The 21,106-nt window shown below is 45.4% G+C and overlaps 1 protein-coding gene across 2 annotated transcripts in view; it reads right to left on the bottom strand.

The window, feature by feature from the left end:
• Positions 1 to 21,106, bottom strand: part of MAT2B (methionine adenosyltransferase 2 non-catalytic beta subunit) — a 378,228-nt gene that overhangs the window by 119,951 nt on the left and 237,171 nt on the right. For both annotated transcript variants that reach the window (XM_085617836.1, XM_085617835.1), the window contains exons 3-5: positions 20,911 to 21,025; positions 20,532 to 20,684; positions 11,995 to 12,188 (exon numbers count right to left, since the gene is read on the bottom strand). In XM_085617836.1, the coding sequence (XP_085473962.1) occupies positions 11,995 to 12,188; positions 20,532 to 20,684; positions 20,911 to 21,025 (462 nt within the window). The remainder of the gene's footprint in view (positions 1 to 11,994; positions 12,189 to 20,531; positions 20,685 to 20,910; positions 21,026 to 21,106) is intronic.

The raw sequence follows: 21,106 nt of genomic DNA, 5'->3' as shown, positions 1-21,106 counted from the left end.
GAGCCATGAATAGTATACTACGGCCCCATGAGAAATATGCGGGGGCGTATATAGACAATATCATCATCTATAGTGACTCATGGGAACAACACCTACAACACCTGTCCCACGTTGTTCAGACCTTAGGACAATATGGTCTGAGAATCAATCCATCTAAAAGCCATTTGGCCGCACAGACAGTCCGCTACCTCGGATACCTATTAGGCGAAGGAGTCATAAGACCTCAAGATTCTAAATTGCTGGCGATTTCCCAAATTCCCTTGCCCCAGACGAAGAAACACCTACGTGCTTTTCTGGGCCTCCTGGGGTATTATCGCCGATTTATTCCCGGGTTCTCACAAATAGCAGCCCCCCTTACTAATCTCCTTCAGAAGAATGTAAAAACCGAGGAGATATTACGACGTCCTTCCACCGCTATTGTAGAAGCCTTTGAGGCCCTGAAAACTTCCCTCACCTCGGATACAGTACTAGCCAGTCCGGACTATTCCCTCCCCTTCATTCTCCAAACAGACGCCTCGGATCAGGGGTTAGGGGCAGTATTATCCCAGGAAACAACCCAGGGGGAGAAACCCCTCCTGTACATCAGCCGGAAGTTGTTTCCTAGAGAGAGGAATTATGCCACCATAGAAAAAGAGGCACTGGCAATCAAGTGGGCCATAGATACCTTGAGGTACTATCTTGAGGGGCGGGAATTCACTTTGTATACCGATCACGCCCCCCTTGAATGGTTAGCCCGGAACAAAGGGAACAACGAAAGAGTTCTTTGATGGTTCCTATCATTACAACCCTATCGGTTTCAAACGAAACATAGAAAAGGTACCGAGCAAGGGAATGTAGATTACCTGTCCAGATTTCCTCAGAATCATTACTCTAGTAGTAAGACAGCAAGGGAAAGGGGATGTGAGAGAGAGGGAGGACGGGCCGGACTCTTACCTCGGAATCCGGAATCCCGATACAAACAAGCCCGTTTACGAGTCCCCTGTCCTCAAGGCAACGCTACAAGGGCGGGGACCGGACAGCCAGACACACCCACCTCTTCTGTGTCCTTACAGAGGGAGGTACCCACGAGACCGGAAACAGGAAGAGATGACCCCGGAAGTGATCCTGGCCAGCCAATGAAAGGAGAGCGGACCGACGGAGGCTGGACTTTTCCTGATATCGGAACGGCGAGAGTAAGAGCCCGAGACGAGGAGCAGCGAAGGAGCGAGGAAGGCGATCCGGAGGAGGAAGTGCGGCGGGACGTGGATCCTGATAAAGAAGGGGAAGCGGAGGAGCAGTGGAGCGAGGAGTGGTGGCATCCGCCGGAGGACGCTGGAGAGCGGCCGTAACTCTGGAGAGTTACGGCGGAGCCGGTGAGTGACGATAGTACCAGAGATCGTGGGGAGGGGTACGAGAGAGGCGGATGAGGGAGAACCAGGGGGAGAGGGAGGGGCACAAGGCACTTTTGAACCACTGAGAGCACATCCCCGATAGCTCTCCTAGGACACGTTGAACACGTACAGCATCCCACCAAGACCCTGTTTTCGTTGTGTAAATATTCGTAGGGAACCCCTCCCTTCACAAACCACATCCTTAAGTCATGTTGGAGTAGCACAACCCTGGCCATCGTAAAACCCCTGGTGTGGTGACGGGTATACAAACGTATTTCACTCTGCATAGCAGCGACTGATGGCTGTCTTCTCTCCCCTCTTATGAGCCTCCGGGGTGGCCCCGACGAGCCTGATGAGGAGCCGGACGAGACGGAACCAACCAACAGCGACATCCAGTCCATTGACCGTCCTGAAGAAGCAGAATCGCCCACTGTCACTTACCCTGTTGTGGTGGACAATAAAACAAAACACATCTTTGGAAAATACATCCAGCCTCCGCGTCTGTTTATCCGACCTGCCCTCCCACAGTGGCCCTGCCATTTCCAGGTGGGCAAGGCCTCTTGTCACAGGGTCCATTACCCCACCCCGTACTGTCTGTTGCAGTACCACAAGGCAGTGGTGATGTTCGGGAGCACCTGAACCTGCCTCCCCTTGATGAATGGAAGGAAGGCATTTAATGCCAAGAGGATGGCCCTCAGCTTCAGAAGGTTGATATTGAGTCCTGGCTCTGCCAGAGACCAGATACATCTGATCTCCACCCTCTCAAATGGCCAACCCAACCCAGAAGAAATGTATTGGTCACCACTACCACTGTCAACTCTGGGTGGGGAACAGAGAGGGGTCTGCCACCGACCCAATCGCAGTCCAGTGACCACCACTGCTGATCTTGTGCAGTCTCCGCTGAAATCTGAAAGTGGTTGGAGAGGTCCCATTGATGTTGAGCCCACTGAGACTTGAGATCAAACTGGTGAGCCTGAATATGCCACCTGTTGTGTTTAACTAGAAGGATGCAGAAGCCCTGCCGCCTCAGAGTCGACCTCACTGAAATACAGGACAGAGACTGAAAGAATGGGCTCATAGCCTGAATGTCCTGGACTCTTTCCAGGGGGAAGGCACGAAACACCTAATCGTGTCCAGAATGGTTCCAGTAAAGAGAAACATCTGAGAAGACGTCAGGTGTGGCCACGGCACATCGATGGTGAACCCCAAAGATGACAGGAGATTTGCTATAGTTGGGTGATGACTGTCTCGGCAGAGCTAACTTCAATAGCTAGTTATCAAGGTAGGGAAAGAGTGACACCCCTGACCTCAGAAGGTGTGCTGTCACCAGTGCCATCACTTTTGTGAACACCCGAGGGGTGCTGGCGAAAGCACAGTGAACTGAAAATGCTGAGTCCCACCATGAATAGCAGGTAACACTGATGGATTGGTAGGACGGGTATTTGGAAATCGACATCCTGCAGGTCCAAATTCACCATCCAGTCTCCAGGGTTGAGGGCAGCTAAGACCTGCGCCACGGTGAGCATTCTGAATTTCTCTTTCTGCAGGAAGTCTAAAATATGATGAAGGCCTTCTTCCTTCCTGGGCCCCAGAAAGTATATCCCCATACTAGAGACACGTTACACATTGTCTTAATCACCGGGTATTTGAGACAGCCACAATATACTGTCATTTGTTTTCTCTCTTTTTTTTAAAATGGGCTACACTAACAGGAGGCCCATATGAGACGTTTTACACAGGCATATGGGAAGCTCGACATTACATGCAGCATATCCCCCATCCAGTCTCCTAAAGGTACAATTAGGGAAGGCAATATAAGTAAGTGAGACTGACTACACTCTTTACTACGGCTTTTAATACAGGTTCAATTCTTTGGAGGGACATCCCCCTGCTTCCCAAAAAGTGGTTGTGAACATGCCGTGGAACCACTGATCTATACAGATGGCAGATACTATAAATTCATTTATATTGCAAGTGATTAAAATTAAGTTAGCATTATATTCCTTAAAGATGTAATGTTTCTACACACAAACAATAAATTTAGGTATTGCATCTTAGTCCTTTGTACTGGTGGGGGAGACAAAGATATTTGCCACGAAAAAAAACTTCTTGAATATAAGGAGGAGATATGAATAGGATAGAAACCCTGGTATGTCAAATCGCAAATAGATGGTGGCACTATGCTGGACTCCTGCATGTAATAGGGTTATGGCTTTAACCTCCACTATCTTCTTATATATTAATCTTTACAATATCTGTCACAATATTGCATGTCGCACTGAGGTGTTGTGGATGCACTGGTAGGCCGTGGAATAGGAACAAGGGACACAGGGTATTCACCCATATAAGAGTCCACTTTGCACAGAATTTCAAGCATTAGAGAAAAAAACCAAAGTTGGGAGTGAGCATGAAGTAAGCTCAGGCAATGGCGAACCAGTAAAGCTATGATTCTCTATTGATTAGAATACATGATTTTTGCAATGTCTTGGCCACACTAGTTACTGTTTTTATGTGCTACTTTGCAGATTTCCCCATATGGTTTTCACCATAGGATATGGTGTTAATTGTGTAGTCCTGATGAAGGTGGTTTAATGAGATCTATTTCTACAAAAACGTGCGTTGACTGCATGTCTGGGAAACCCCAGTCTACAACATAATGATAAGAAATTGGAGATCTTTCACAAATGTAATTTATTGTGTATACGATTGATGTGATTGTTAGACGATTGAAAAGATGAGTGAATTGAGATATGGGGGAGTATACAAAAGAAATCAATTGATATAGATCAAAAATTAGACCTAAAATGTAAAACATATGTATATTTATGTATGATATTGTATGTCTTGGTTTTTGTATATATGTAACTTTAAGAAACATATTAAGAAAACTTTGTTTTAGACATGTGGTAGGTACACCGTCAAGATAAAAATGATCAAAGAATGAAATAAAATACATATGCATTAAATCACATGTCGTTGTCTCTGTAGTAGTTGGTGGTCGAGACGTTGGGTATGTAGGGCCAATATTGAAGCGATATAGGTCAAGTAGGAATTTCTGGTGTTTTGATAGTTTGACTCCCCTTTTGCTGGACTTTAAATAATTACTAGGGGGGGTACCTTTTCTCTTCATTGCTAAACCATATCCTATTTCACCTATGCTACTGGCTATTTTGCATCTTTATTTGCCACAATGGCAATGACTGGAAAGAACAAAGCGTAAAGAAAAGGCTTCTGCAGGAACATGAGGGGAGAAGAGATTAAAACTGAAGATTACCTGAAGCAATACAAGAGAAAAGTGCATCCTGAAGGAATTAAAACACTCTAAAGGCCCCACCAGTGTCTCTTACAGCGGACAGTCTGCATTTTGGGGCCTGTAACCTTATTTTCATCTTTTTATCAACAAGCAAATCAGACTCTTTCTGTGGACTTTTGTACCAACAACAGTGAAGTTGGCCTGTGCAGCACCTCATCGTTTACCAATATATGAGGAATGTAACTGACAGCACTGCTGGTTAAAGGAATGCAGGGAAGTGTCAGGCGATTGAGGAGAACAGGCGGTGAGCAATTGGCAGCACTTTATTGCTCTGACATATTGGTGATGTCACCAGTGATGACTTGCTTCATTTGCCAAGTGGATGTTTTATCCTGACTCAGATGGCAAGAAATCACAGGCGACGAGTGAATTTTGGACCTTACCCCTAAATTGGATACCGTTGGTAGTGCAATGGTTGTAGCAGATTTTTAAAAAGGCTGCATGGGCTGCCGTGCGCTTCTCCTTAGGCGCAGAAGAAGTCAAACGAGAAGCGTGGTGCTGTGAAATCACAACTGTGGCAGTCACGGACCGGTGTATTTGGCATTTTGCTGAAGATGCACGTGATGGAGCATGCACAGCTTAACGTGACTTTGCAATGCTGCTGGAAAGGGGAAAAAAAGGACTAGAACGTGAACGACATCAGGAGATTGCCACGTAAAGCTCACGCAGTATGGAGGCAGCGTGGTATAACGTTGGTGTTGGGCAGCAGCATGTAACATGCCCCTGCTGTGCTGTATTCCTGGCCTGCAACCTTATCTTCAGCTCTTTCTACTGACCCGACACTAGATGAAGAATACATACGGGAAAGAATCAATCTGGCATGTAGCCCATTCCTTGTACTAAGTACTTTCTGCAAGCTTTCCTGACTGAACCGTTTGGGTAAGGGGTTTGGAACTGCGCTGAGGGACACATAGCAAAGTCCAGGAGTGTAACATCACTTTTCTGCATTTTCCATTTGATCAGAAATGTATACAAAGGAGGGTTTAGTCACCTCAGTGGTTTCTGTTGAAGAATTATTTTTATTTGCATATTTACAAATGTAGTTTTATGAACATCTTCAGGTGAGGAGTCATGGACTTTATGTATGCTATGCTGAATTTGTGCTTGCATTTATTTGTATACCATTCTTAATTTTGAATGTTTAATTTCTGCAATGATTATTTTGCCATTGACTATATTCTATTATGGTTGGCATTTACTGCACGCGTACATTTTTTGAAACAGTATCTGTTCATTTGATTAATGAATGTTATCCTTAAATTCCTAAGTAGTAAACCCCTGAGTGCTGTTTGTGTGTTAGGCAGTATACAGTGAGAGTGTTGCACCTTGTGCAAATGTTACTTTTGTTGCTTGTTGTGGAGGTTATGTTTTTCACCCAAATGTTGCTTACTATTACTTGTGTTGGGGCAGGTTTATTGCATCCCGAACAATTCTTTGAGTTACTTGTGATGGGGCAGGGAAGCTGCAACCCAAACTGATCTTACATTTATTGGTGCTAAGGCATGTTGATTGCTCTCAAACCCTTCTTAATGTTGCTGGCAATTGGCAAGTCTTTTGCCCTCGAACCGTACGTGCTTTTACTTGTACACAGGCATGAGTGTTCATACCCAGACATTACTTATTGTTGCTGGTGATGGGGCACGCCGTTGTACCCAAACCATATTTGCTTTTAATTGTACTGGGGGATGTTTATTTACACCCGGACATTTCTTACAGTTGCTGGTGATAGGGCACCTGTTTTGTGCCCAAACTGTACTTACATTTATGTTGCTGGTGATAGGCATTTAAGTTGTGTCTAAACCATACTTACGTTTACATGTATTGGGGAATTTTTACCTGCACCCTAAAGTTACATTGCGATGGGCTGGTGAGCTGCTACCCAAACAATATTACATTACAACTTCTACCTAGTACTGGTGATGGGGCATTTTTCTTTGCGCCCAAACCTTTTGCTTTGGGCATATGTTTTGCACTTTCTTAGATCTAGTGTGTGGTTGGTTGATTGGGCAGATGTATGGCACCCTGTGGGGCACGCTTATTGCACCTTTGTGCTAATCTGTAGAGGTGGTGACTTTAGTGTGATGTATGTATGTGTCATTCTTGACCTTGTATCATCATTTCTTTTCCTGGTCCATTTATTTTATGGATTGTAGGACTGAATTTTTACTTACACCATATGTCTTCTTTTTATGATTTTGAGTATTTCCATGTTCTGTATTAAAAGAAAATGTATTCCCATGTTTTGTGCTCATCCCATTGGTGTTATGTATTACTTTCTTACCTGGATTTGCATTTTTTTTTTCCCATTAAGAAGGGAGGTGTGTGGTATCTTCATGTCTTGGCCAGGTTTCTCTCCTTAGCTATATGTCCCCTGCTGCTCAGCCAGAGTGACTGTTGATTTGAGTGGGTGTTATTTGGAATGCATGGGCTGAGCAGCAAGAATGCTGCTTCGGGTGGGGCCTTCCAGCTTCTCCACTACCACCTTCGACTTGTAACCTGAGACTACTAATTTGAGAGTAAACCTTATCCTGTTTCACCTATATAACTGGCTACCTTGCATCTTCACTTCCCACAGTTGTGTCCAAGCCACAATGAACTGTGGACTTGACTGCATCACAATCGTCTGGACAAGGAGAGAACAGTGATCTTCTGAGACACCAGGGAGAACTTGAGTCACAGAGTCACAAAGGGCATGGGAATACCTATCAGGAGGTAGTTGGCATTTACAGAACAGAGAGCTAGGCTGAAGGAAGAAAAATGTGCTTCCCAAATGTATCCACCCGTCTGGACTCCCTATCGGGGGGGTAATCAGAAATGTGTTGGGGTTAGAGCTGCATGTGGATGCCTGCACCACTAAATGTTTGGAGGGTGCTGAGAGAGGAAAGCGGGGTCTCTCAAGGCAGGGTGATGGCATCTGTCAGTTGACTGTGGGGCCAGATCAAGGTTTGGCCCAAACCCTCAACAAGGTCTCGGTCAATGCCTCATTAAATGGTAAAAGGGGCTCATGGGATTTTTGCCTCTGCTGGAGGACTTCCGTGAACACATTACCCCTGACCTCCAAGGTTAAGAGCGAGAGGACTCAAGGACTTCGGCCGTCCTAGAATTTACCATGGCGTAGGAAGCGGATTCCTCGGTGGCTGGACCAGGGGGTGAGAGAAGAACAGTTTTAGTGTAGGTATCGAGACCCCTAGCCTCCTACAAGTCATCATAACGGTTGTCATCTTGATAAGGTTGAGCGAACTTATCACCTGTGTTATAATCATAGTCTGAATCTGTGCCGAAATGGGAGAATAGGGTGTGCATATTTTGCGTGTGAAGGTGATCGATCTAGTGGGGGAAGCGGTGCCTTAACTGTTGTTGGGTACAGTTACGGTTCAGGTCAGACTGGTGTCGACTCACAGGTGCAGAGTACTATCGATATCTTCGCGTTCAGCGTCAATGGATTTGGCACCAGAGTCAAAGTTCCAGGGATCGGCATGGACTGTGGCACCAGAGATTTATTTTTCCACTAAATACTCTACAACCTGAGTATTAGACATACATGCCTTTCAACAGGTATCTGGAAGATTATTCCGGTAGGAGTCCCGGTGATGATATCGCCGGGTTCAGGAAACCGGAATAACAAGATAGAGAAGGTGTGATCACTCAAAACGATAGTGGGTGGCTATAGAGTAGGAAACATGAACCAGGTCTGTTACTAAGGGTGGCTTTTTTTGTGCATTTAGTGTTCCCAAGCACACTTGTTTTTAACTCTGGTCCAACAGAAATATAATAGGCTATCAACTAGATATTCACAAGGTGAAAAACATACAGATACAACTAAAAGAATGATTATTGGGTAATAGATGTGACTTTACATCAAATGTTAGAGATATTGGGATATGATATGAGAATGTTGGGCAACAAATAGACACTGAAGTTGAGGTGTAGAGTCGGTGTAAATGACAATTGAATATTTAAATTTTGGACTTGGATTGTGTTTACCCTCCTAATTGCAGAGACCTGGTGTCATAAGACCTCGTGAAGGAGGAGGTACACATTAGGTACCTATTTGGGGAGAAACTTAAGATTGAACTTTGATATTCAATGTAGTTCAAGCATGTGTGTGGTGATATGATACCTACACTAGTGGTTTTTATGTGTGATACACATTTGTGGGAGATGGACACATAGAGCGAGGTCTAAGAATATATATTGAGCATCTATATGATTGTGTTTTTTCTTAAACAGATGGTGGACCAGACTATGGTTGGTACCACCGTTGGATGCTATTTACTGAAGTATGGCCTTTTTTTGTTATTTATAATGTTCACATTTTGGCAGAGTGACATATGAGTAGGTCCTGAAGAATGCTACGAACCTAATGGTCACCAAGCAGAAACATGTTGACCAAAACAAAAAACAGGAATATCTATACCCCCTTTTCAGTTTGCCATTTTAATCCGAAGCACTGGGGACCTTATTAAAATTGTATTTTGCCCACCAGGAGTTGGTTTTAATTCACATACTAGTTGTTTTGCACTCTGCCCCTCACTCCCTACAACATTGGATGATTAAAACTCCTCACGCTCCTCTCCTGTGGGAGAGTTGTAGCCCCCACTTTACACCTTGTGGGCACAGTGTGCAAGAGGGAACCCAGTGATGAAGCATGTCACCCCCTTGGGTGACTAAGGGTTCTCGTCTTTACAATATAATCTGTCTGTTTCCCTAATCCCACACATAGTTTATAGAATAGTGATTTAGACCATTCCGTTTCTTTATTGTGAGTTTAGCACCAGAGACAGGGTCAGAATTGGAGCTGAGGAGTCGTAACAGGCTTGAAGAGTCCAAGTAGTGCCAAGGACAAACCTGTCAGTAGTATTCCAGAAGGAAGGCTTCTTGGGGCCAGAAGGTGCAACCAAGTGGGTCAACAAGGCTTCAAAGAGTCGGAGCATGGCCCCGTGGACCTCTTCGATCTATTTTGGAGTGTTAAATGGCCCTGGAAACTCAGATTGTGCCGGAACCCATTGCGGAATCTGCTTCAATGTGTAGCGAATCCAGGAGCAAGATCGAGAACCATGGGGCCACCCACGCTCAGGTGAATGCGAGAGGGACCAGAGTCTCGCTAGATTTTTTAATGCATCTTCTCTGACTTACTGGAAGATTTAGACCTCAACGAAGACCATTATCTGGAGCGGCTTCAGCGACTCCTGGAACAGGAACGAACCTTGTACTTGGATCGTGACTTAGACCGGTTATGTTGGTGTCTTCCTGTGCTTTGTGATGTAAAGCTTTGCCACGTGGTCCCAGATAGCCTTCGGCTTCATCGATGCACAGTCATTGCAGGCCTTAGAATCGGAGCACGATCACAGGCACACCTGATGGGGATCTATCGTAGACATTTGTTTGTGACAGTCGCTACAGGGCTTAAAGCTTGTTTTTGGGGGTGACACCCCTTGCACACTGGGAAAGTCGGACAAAAAATATTGATCTATGTGTTTCTGAGAGATGAGAGAGTTCCGGATTTGTGTCTGGTGGCACGGAAAGAAAGGAACGGACGTCAGCATGCAAGACCACTTATCTAGCTGTTCATTGAGCTATGATTCAAGTAATATTCTGTGATGCAATTAGGGAACAGAGTAATAACTATAACATATATAATTAAGAAAAGAACAGAACTATAGCCAGTGAGTGTGTGATACTATTTAAAGTGATCACATCCACATATTTCTGTGGGATGATGTTGATGGGCAGTCCAATGAGAAAATGGCTAAATCCAGCTGAACTACGGTGACCACTGGCATAAACAGGATGTCCAAAAGGCCATTTTTGTGTATGTATGTATGTGTATATTGTGGGGTACGTGTTGTTAGGGTGTATGAAGACATGCGCTCTCGCTATACAGCTAAAGCTCAATGTAAGGAAAAAGTAAAACGGCTGACAACTCTGCTCTAAACATGAATAAGAAGTAATGTTCAACTCCTTTCATAAAGGAGGCTGGCAAAGGCTGAATTTAGTTTTCAATGATCTTTTAATGAATCACTGATCTTTCACTAGATAATTACACAAATGCTTGTGGCAGAAAGAAATATTATCTTAATGGGCCTTTTGTCCAACTGAGTTTCTAAGTTCATTTTATTCTGTTGAGCAGGTTCTATCCCAACTCTTGATAGAATCTGCCAGTGGTGGCCGCCATAAAAACTCCAGTGAGAGGGTGAAGGGAGGGGGTAAGGGAGATATAATTTTTTTTTTTAACTTGCCTATCCTGTCACCGGCGCATCGGTGCTCCTCCTCACTCCCGATGCTGTCCCAGAAGTCTCCCCAAAAGGCTCCCCACCCAATCCAGATGCTACTCTCATAGCATGATAGCAGCACCAGGATTGGTCTGAGCAGCCAGGTTTGCCGCTCAGACAGTGCCTTAGTGCCCGTTGTGTTTCTCCAACCTGGCTGTGCAACTCGGGCTGGAGAAACTTAAGTGCGCATTTCTGTTTGGCTGGCATAAGACGGAAGCCAAACAGACATGCAAACTTTACAGTGCACACTCCCCCCTCCTCCCTGCCAACCCACCCAAGACTCTGTGACCCAGTCAGTGATTGCAAAAATAAATGATAATATTGTTATATCATCATTCTATTTTCCGCCGAGTGATTCAGTGAGGCGACGCTCCTTAGCCATTACGGAGGAGCCGCCCGTTTAAAATCTGCTATTGGTAAATTCATCCTTTTTCGCTGCTTGAGATTTCCAGTTGCAACATTGAAATTCATATCCAAGTGGAAGAAATATACCAAGTACATAGCAACCATCAAAATGTTTTCCTCGCAAGGAGGAAATGTTTTTATAGAATCGGCAATAAACACTTGATGGTTAATATATAGCGGAATCTGCATGAATGCCAAAAAGATTACCTTACATACTATTTTCAGAAGAAAAAAAAACACTGAATTCTCAGTTGTAGAAGGCAACAGCTTCGCACTGTTCCTCTTAGTCATCTTTACCCATATCAGCCAAATTAGACAATCTTTAACACTGACTATCAATCTATCTGCCCTTAAGCTTTCAACCCGTAAATATGACGTCAATTAGCATGAAGGTTGTATTAGGTTTAGTGCTACCTAAAAATATATAGGTCGGTAAAATGCTACGTTCTACTCTCACTAACCCTCTCCAAAAACTGCTGAAGCTCACAGTTCCTTACACTCACCCTGGTGCCTCCTTGGTACTTTACAAATATATTCTAAGATAAAACACATTGTAAAACAAAGAAAAAAAGTTCAAATAAAGAGCATTATAAAATACAATATATAACAACATTCCTACTATTGACATCATTACCTCCAGTTTCCTTTGAGAAAGCTGCAGGCAAACAGTGGCCACATCCTTGGCGTGGGTAGGGAATCTCTGTTGCACGTGATCCAGACCAGCATACTTGTGGCTGTGTTGCACACTGTCAAACAGCACAGTCACTGGATTTTCACTCAGTCTCTCCACTTCTCCATAAAGTGCAGGAACCCTCAGCACAGCAGCTCCTGTTAAACAGAAATACATCTTGAGTTAATCTGGAAGTTTCAGAACCCCTTTTGAATAAATAACACAGTAATTCTTTTTCAGGACTATCAGTGAATATTATGCTTCTCTTTTTTGTAATACTGACTACATATGCCATGCAAACAGACAATGTAAAACCAATTAATTTCCCAAACCCTCAGATACAAATCAGAAGAACCGTAAGGCACTCATAAGACCTAGGAATCAATCCCACAACACTACAGCATATTATTCTATCCATCTACCTCACTCTGTCAGCTTCGTTACCTGTTGAGCCTTCTGTCAAATTTGTCTGTCTCAAAAGTGTTTACCAGGTGGTGCATTTTATGATGTGCTGATATTATTTCTGTACACAAAGTGTGTTGGAGTATCACAGTACCCCTTTGGGCACACTGTTTAAGGCCAGTGGCGGTGCGTCGATTGTGGGCGCTGGGACGTTGCCCCACTAATGCTGCCGCCCACCGCCATCACATAAATAATAACTCGTGTTGCGCTGACTGCGCACGCACAGTGACACAGCTAATTTTAATTCATTTTCCACTGGGCCAAGGCACGCCCGAGGGCAGCGGCAATCCCACACTGAAGGGGGTGGGGCTAGTGATGGGCCCTGCCGGCAGCATGCAGCAAGTTACTCTGACAGTGACAGACAGATGAGGTTACTGTTACAGCGCACTATAAGCGCAGCAGGGAAGCAGCAGTGCGCATGTTCGGCTTTGGGCATGTCATATTTACGATCAGCCCGAACATGCGCACTACCTTCCCCTTAGGAGAGCGAGGGTTGCTTCATGCCGCAGCCCCCGGTCTCCTAATGGGCAGGGAGCATCCCTGCTCGAGCCAATCCTGGCGCTGCTAATGCAGCGTTTGGATTGGCTGAGACACTGTGGGCACGCAGTGCATAAGTAGCCAGCATTACAATTGGGTGCCGCGCGTGGGTGGCACTGGTGGCGCACTTGCAAAAAACGATTGGCCAATCACTGTGGCTTATGTGTAGCCATGCAGCAGTGATTGACCATTTCGTTCATGACGCTCACGCAGACACGCACCTCGTCGCAGACCGTCACCGCGCCACCACACCTTGTGCATCCATCCATCAATAAAACAGAGATCATTATCATCCGCATCGTTAGAGGTCAGAATCTACTTCATCGTAAGCGTTTACCGTGAATTTTTAAAATAACTTTATTAAGCTGAGCTAGTGAGCTCTATATCATGGGCCATGGCGCTGGCGCTTTTCCCACACCCGCCGTTGTCAGCAGTTGTTTCCCCCAAACTCCGTCTCTCCCTTGATGTTGGCTTCAATAAAAGGCGCTAACACATACTTTGTACAGAGTTAATCAAAGTTTCGATTAACTCTGTGCATAAAAGTAATAAAGCACAATGAGGAGACCACGAATTACTGCTATAGTTAATATGCCTGTTAGCAGACCACGTGTTAGCGCTTTTGCAGCCCGAGTCTACAGGCGAGCCGCGACTGTTGTAATTCAGTAATGCAGTAATAAGCCTCATGAAAGTATTTGTAATGCAGTAATAAGTGCAATTAGACTATTTGTAATGCAGTAATACGCGGCGCAAGAGAATTTATAATGCAGTTATACAACACCACTCAAAAAAATAAATAATGTTAAACGCGTTTTTAAATTTATAGCACACAGGTAAATTAGTTTTGAAGCCGACCGACTCGAAATGTAAATGAGGGACAGTGAGAAGCAATGCCTGCTAGTCACAGGTGACAGGAGTTTATGCACGGTGTGCTCTTGGGCAGTTACAGTAATCGTTCCGATATGGTTTACTTGTTTACCAGGATTGGCAAATTAATATGAGTGTTTGAGTTTCTGGCAGTTAAAATCTAACCAACTCGCATTGCATTGCTTTTCCCGTGCGCGCTGTGTCGCCAGCAGGATTTAGGACTTGTGATCATTTTCCAGCTGCAAGAAACCAGGGATCTTGTTAATGAGTTGCCCACAGTAGTCACAGTTGCCATCTCATATTTTGGCTTGCTTCCGATGATGCAGGTTTTGTATCGCACGAAGCGCGGGTCCAGAATCAGCAGGCCGGGTCTGCTATGCTTTCCTGGTCGTTAAGGGCCAGACTCCATGGCAAGGCCCCAGACAATGTCGTTTGTCTTTATATGCCTTCGTGTGGGGCCCACCAGCTCTCTGGGCATGTTTAAGTCACCGGTCTATGGGAACTGCCCTGTATTCGGTCTTTGTTTGTCTATAGTTGAGGGTTCTCAATCAAACTGTGGCTCGGTCATTCACCAGTCTGTAGCCACCTAGTTTGTGTGTGGTAATTGCAGGTCTTTGTTTGGAATCCTCAGGTCGGATTACATTTTTAATCTTTAGACTGTGATCGTTGATGATGGTCATCATGAGCTGTATGCCCTCATGAGTGAGGGTTGAGTTGAGTGGTGTGGATACACTGGATGTGTGGTGTGCCCTTCTGAGTGCAGGGTGAGCAGTCTACTTTTGTGAGTGTAGGGAGAGCGAAACAGTGTGCATCTTTGAGTGCAGTGCAGCGACGGGTGAGTGATGTCTGTGTGAGTGCAGATTGAGCAGTGTGCCTTTGTGAGTCCAGGGTGAGTCATGTGGATGGGTGAATGCAGGCTTAGTGATGTGTCAGGGAAGGGTGAGTAATGGGTTTATGAGTGCAGGGTGAGTAGTGTGCCTATGTGAATGCAGGGAGAGTGATGTATCTGTGCAAGTGCAAAGAGACTTGTCTGGCTACTCCCAGAGATGTGTTCGCCAAGCTACCTCTTTCTCAAATTTGCTTGAAAAGGCACTATTTGCCCACTCTTTTTTCAAAATTTTCTCGGGTGAGAACCCCCCTATAGGTGGTTCGGGCACACTCGCTACGCTCGCTCACCAAAGTGCAGTATTTACGCGCCACCACTTTCAAATGTCACCAGCCGCCACTGTTTAGGGCACTCATTCTACCCCTGCATAAAGCACTGTTTTCTGCGGAAGTGCTATGCTCTTCTTCCCTGTGTCTGGGCCCTGCTTCCGCAGTGCAGATGCACCCACAATCCTTTCAATCAGCACCACTTTTCAGTGCCAGACATAAGTCACACTTCCTAGAAGTCCCTAGTGTAGGGAGCTAGATCTCTATATAGTGCATCAAAATGAGTTACAATGTGCAAAGTCTAGGCAACCCTTACTGGCTTACAGGGGTTATGATAACAATCCCAAATGATCTCTTTTGTGGTAGTGTGGGCAAGCAGTTTAGGCTTATCAGAGGATAGTGTTAAGCAGTTATTGCACATACAGAGTCAGTAAGTGGGGGACACACTCAAAGAAATCTGATACCAATTTATAAAAATAACACAGATTTGTACATGAATTTGGACACCAATTTCATCGTAATCAAGCAAGTACTCTGTGAGATAATGATTTTTTCAAGACTTAGAAAATGCACTGTATTGTATCCTTAAAGCGGTAATGTTATCCTATGGAGTAAAACATATACTGCATTTGGTAACTTGGCAACGACTTACAGGACATTTCTTCTGGACTTACGGTAAGTATGGGGCAAGGTCCAAGGCTGCACCAACAGCTCGGCTGTGGGACGTCCAGGTGCAGAGGTGGTTTTTGGCAACGGGTGCCCTGTTTAAGCCAAAGGGGAATGGTACCTGTCAAAAGAGGTTGTAAGCGGGGACTGGGGGGGCCTATCTGGCAGAACCCACAGGGGGAGTCAAGTCTTGAGGGTCTTGGGCACAGAGGAACACCATTGGTCCACTTGAACTTGAGCTGGGGGGCTCATGTGCAGTGGTGCTGTGCCTGGCGGTGTTGCTTTGCTGAAGACTCTTGCTGTTCTCATTTCCTGTAGAAACAGGATGCAGGCGGCGACTGGGGAACAGTCTGGCCAAATACAACGGTGGGTTCAGCTCTTCAGGACCCCATTCGCACCATTGCCTCCCTCAAACTTGGGCACTGGAGTGCAGGTGCAGGGGTGCTTTGTAGCGTAGGGTTGCAGTGGTTAAAAGCTCACTCTAGGTCTTGGCGATCTGGTGAAGAGGGGACACAAGACCGCAGGGCCACTGTCGGTGCTGGCCTGGTAGATCCCGAAGTCTCACGGCGGTGGTCTTGCTTTGTGCTATCAGAGGCAGGACTGGACCATCAACAAGCCTTAGTTGCTGCAACTCTTCGGGTTCCCAGGCTATTGGTGCTAGGCAGCTCCTGGGGGTCCTGGCATCTTCAAACTTGGCAGGGAGATTAATCTGACCTCCTGGAGCACTTGGACCTTTCTCCTGTCGAGCTGCTCCTTTGGTGAAGCCGATGGGTAGAAACACGGTGGACCAGCAGATGCTTTGAGGTGCCTGCCGATGCAGGGGAGCAGTTCCTCTACTCCAAGGGAGATCTTTCTCTGTGCTGGGCATTCCCCTAAGTGTTTTGGGGAGGGTGTCCAGCTCTTGGCAAAGTCGGTCCCAGCGATAGAGGAAGTGCAAGCAGCATGGCAGGGTTTTGCACCAATCTATGGTGCAGGTCTTCAGTTCTCGCTCTCTTCGGTCCTCCTCCTTTCTTCCTCATTTCCAAGTAGTAAAATCGGACTTCCTGGTGTCAGGGGGCCACCTAAATACTCATTTAGGGGAGTGATGGGTAGTAGCCAATGGGTTACTTACCCTTGGGGTCACTATACCCCCTAGATGACCACTTCCTGTGGGGAGTGAGCCTCACGCTGTCCCAGAGTTCCTAATTCCATCACACACAAGATGGTGGAATATTAATTTTCGTGTTCACTTCAGGCTGCTCACCCTAGAGGTGTGTCCAGCCTGCCAGTGCAACACTCCTCCTGCTTAGCTAATTCCCTGCCTCTCCTGTTGCAAAATGAGCCTCAGGGCATGGGGTGGCATCCTCCAGGTCTGGGGGGTCAGAAACTCGTCTGTAGTGGCAGGCTGGACCAGAGTAGTCAGCCAGCACACTAGAGGACTAGTAGGGTTCAGGGGTACCTCTAACGTACCCTCTGGGTGCATGTATTCATAAATCCATCACTGGGATCAGTGTAGGTTTATTAATACAAGGTATTTGATACCAAACACCATAGGTTTCAGTGAAGCCATTATGTAATTGGGAAACTCGTTTTGACCAGTGCCCAGTACATACCTTAAGATGGCTTCCCTGTTCACTTGCAATATCTAGTAATTAAACTAGACATTAAAGGGGCATGTCTGCTCATGAAGATAGGTCTTCACATATGCTATAATGCACCCTGCTCAACAGCTCCAAGGCCTGCTGTAGGGTGACTTACATATAGCCCATGCAGTGTCTTTGGCATGGCACACAGGAGTGTGCCATGTCATGTTTTCAAACATGGTTTTCAAACATGGTTTGCTCCATGTCACACAGCCTGCAATGGCGGTCAGTGTAGAATTTGTGTGTGGGTCCCTTACAGTGGCAAAAGATATGCTGCAGACCTTAGGGACCATCTTTAGTACCCATGCCCTAGGTACTTGTAGTATCATTTTCTAGGGACTAGCAGGGGTGCTAAAGTTCTAAGCCAACTGTGAAAGAATCAGACATCACTTGGTTTTAAGGAAGGAGCACTGGTACCGAGGTCTGCTTAGAAGGCCTCAGCGCACTGTCAGAGTTGAAAAACAGCATCCAGTAGCTAAAAAGGGGGCAAAAAGTGGGGGGACAACTGCAACAAAAACCCAGTTTCCTGCAACTAGCACTAATCATAGGCAATAACTACCCTGTCCCCACCCCTCAACACCAGACACTACCTTGATCAACAGGCAGGTGTGCATCTCAGGCACTTGGACTACGTTCAACCTTGGAGCAGGGTATCAGAGTGATTACGTGTGGTAATGCCTTATCTTGTAGAGACTCTGTATAAACACAAAAACTCACCTTGTGAATTTCCCCCAGGCACCCACTGGATACAGAAACATTTATACAGCAATTCAGCCATGTTTTGGTAGATGGCGTTGTGCGGCTCTGTGTCAGATCCATCCCGCCTCGGATGTGACGTTGTGACTCACTATATCTGCTCCACCTCTGCAAGATGATATCAGGTTCTTTCTGATCTCCGTTTGTGCTGTCAGATGCGGAGCCCTAAGAAATCAATCTACCAGTGTGCAAATTCTAGGCTGGAATCTTAATAATGCACTATATGAGCTCATTCCACAAAATGGGGAGGGTGAGCGTCATGAGGAATCGGAAGTTAGAGTCTGTACCAGAAAAGGTATGTTTCTTGCTCCTCGGATAGAGATTCCTAAACGCAGATTTCTCACTTTGTGAATAGATACCAAAGCACTAATTCGCTAGGTGGTGGGGTCCATGGAATGACTCAGACCAGAAAATCCTGCAAGACAGGTTGGGCCACGTGTCCGACCCACCTGACCCGATTATCAAGGCAGTAGTGCATCATGAACGTGTGGAGGAAAGGACACCCATGTAGTCATCTAGCAGTGGTAGCAGCCTTTGCTCTGGTGGAATGGGCACACATGCCTTCAATGGGCTGCTTCTTGGCTAGTAGCCCATAGCCCATTTTGATGCACAAAACAATCCATCTGGATTTGGTCCTCTTTTGTACTGCTTTCACCTTTTTTTGCTCCAGAGAAACCCACAAAAGTCAATGGTCCAAGCAACGGGACCTGATCGATGTAAAAACTGAGGGCACTCCTAGGGTCAAGACAGTGGAGAAGCTGCTGCTCCCTAGAATGTGGGGTGGAGCACAGAAAGACAGCAAGGTAATGGATTGCCTTACGTGAACTTTCATCAGGAATGCCCCTTTTCTCTTGAGAACCAACTTGTCTGGGAAGAAAGATGTGTATGGCTGCTGCACGGACAAAGTGTGAAGTTTGCTCACACACAAGTCAGATTGATAGACATCAACTGTTCAATCTCCACACATGGAGGTGTACATTGTGCAGGCTCTGATGCAGGACCCAGCCCTGCTGACGTGACAGGAGATTCTCCGAAAGGGACAGCAGGATCAGTGGACATCTGCTCATGGCCAGAAGTTTAAGGGTACCACATTCTTCTCACACATTTCAATACCACTAGGATGACTTGGACCTGGTCTCTCCTGATCTTTTTCAGTACTATGGGCAGCAGAGACCGGGGCAGAAAACTGTACAGGAGTCCCGACCACTAGTTCAGGGGAAAGGAGTCTCCCAGGGAAAACTGCCTTGGGAACTCCAATGCACAAAAGCTTCGACAATGCGTGCGCTCTGTGGTGGTAAAAAGATCAAAACAGGAAAATCTTAACCAGCAACGTTTTTGTCAGGCCAGGCATAAAGTGAGCACATGCTCAGACAATAACATGGTCAAGGTTCCCAGTGTTCTGGTGTATCACGTAAAGACAGTGCCTCTTCAACACCTTATTTGCCACATAAATAAAAGTTAGAAGAGAAAGATATTACAGAGGCATTTTCAGGGGTGGAAGATCACTAAAGGCGAGCCTTACTATTTACAATTTCTATAGTGCAGAAAGTCACTTCCTCCCCTTTAACGGCTAAGGGGGAAATAATTAATACAGGACTGAAAAGCTTTGATCATGGACACAGGTACCAAAGACAGTACAAGGATTCTACGTGAAGCTGCTGGAGCCCCAGGAAAAGTCTGTTCCTTCCAGACACATTCACTTTTCGCAAGAGGAACAGTTTCTTGTTTCATAAGAAGTAAGTGGATTCAAGCAGTAGGGGCAATAACACCAATTTGTTCATTCAAGTGGCTTCCTAAGCAAACTTTTCCTAGTCAAAATAAAGAAAAAGTGTCAGGCACGATATATACCTCAAGAAATTTAATACATGTGTGCTATTCTGGCATTTCAAGATGGAGGGGAAGGATTTAATCTCCTAAGGGAACTCTCTCAGACTGACCATCTAGTGGTTGTGGTCACCAACCCCCACAGCAAGTTCCATCAGTTTATCTGGGAGGGGAAGATTAGAAAGTTCACTGCCCAACCATTCGCCCTGTCATGCATTCTAAGATGCTTCATAAACCTATTGAATGTCAACAGAGAGGGTAAACATTAAAGCCCAGGGATAGAACTTAAACTGCCCTGTTGAACATGTACTTGTATGTATATTGAGGACATACGTAACGCAGATTCTGCCTTTGCCTTCTCTTAACAGGTCAGCAGTGCAAAGTCTACTTCACAGCTTTACAGGACTCTCAACATTTATATATTGTCTAAATGTGGAAAAAGAGTTGGGGCTCAATCACAAACCTAAGAAAAAAAACTTCACCCAGATAGTCACAAAACATTATAAAAGATTTGGTTGCCTCCTTCACTTCAGTCCTAAGACTCCCTGATAAAACTGCAAACTACACAAAGTTTTGCGTAAGCCATGAATGCACTTTTTAAATCATGTTTGCTTGTACCTTCACTGTTCTGCAGGACTGCCTTTTCTCCCTCCAGTTTCGTCCGGCCATACATATTTAAAGGGTTGGGCATATCCTCCTCGACGTAAGGGGGACTTGTGCCATCAAAGACATAGTCTGAGCTAATATAAATCAAAAATGCACCAACTTGATCTACAAAAGAAAGGAAAATAAATATGAAAAACAAAAGAGAAAGCAACAAAGTAGAGTGAACTCTGCATTCTGATTGTAAGGAAGGAAAACAACACAGATTCCTTAAAAATAAAAAAACTGTGATATTCATCCTGGACATTTAAACTTCAATGAATCAACAGTTCAAAAAAGGACCAGGCTTCAGATGTATTGAGTTACAGAACCACCACACTACCAGTTGCATTACCTGCTTCCTTGGCCAAGTTCCCTGAAGCAGCCACATTGAGCTCAGAAGCAGCATCAGCTTGGTTTTCTGCAACATCTATCCTCCTTTCTGCTGCACAATGGACTATAACGTGGGGCTGCAAATCAAAAACTCATTTATGAGCCATAAAGAAGAGGCAGTGACAGAAAAAGAATGCAGAGCTCATAACATATATCCA

The sequence above is a fragment of the Triturus cristatus genome, chromosome 7 (genome assembly GCF_964204655.1).
Source record: "Triturus cristatus chromosome 7, aTriCri1.1, whole genome shotgun sequence".
NCBI lineage: Eukaryota > Metazoa > Chordata > Amphibia > Caudata > Salamandridae > Triturus > Triturus cristatus.
This window is presented reverse-complemented; position numbering and strand designations above follow the sequence as displayed.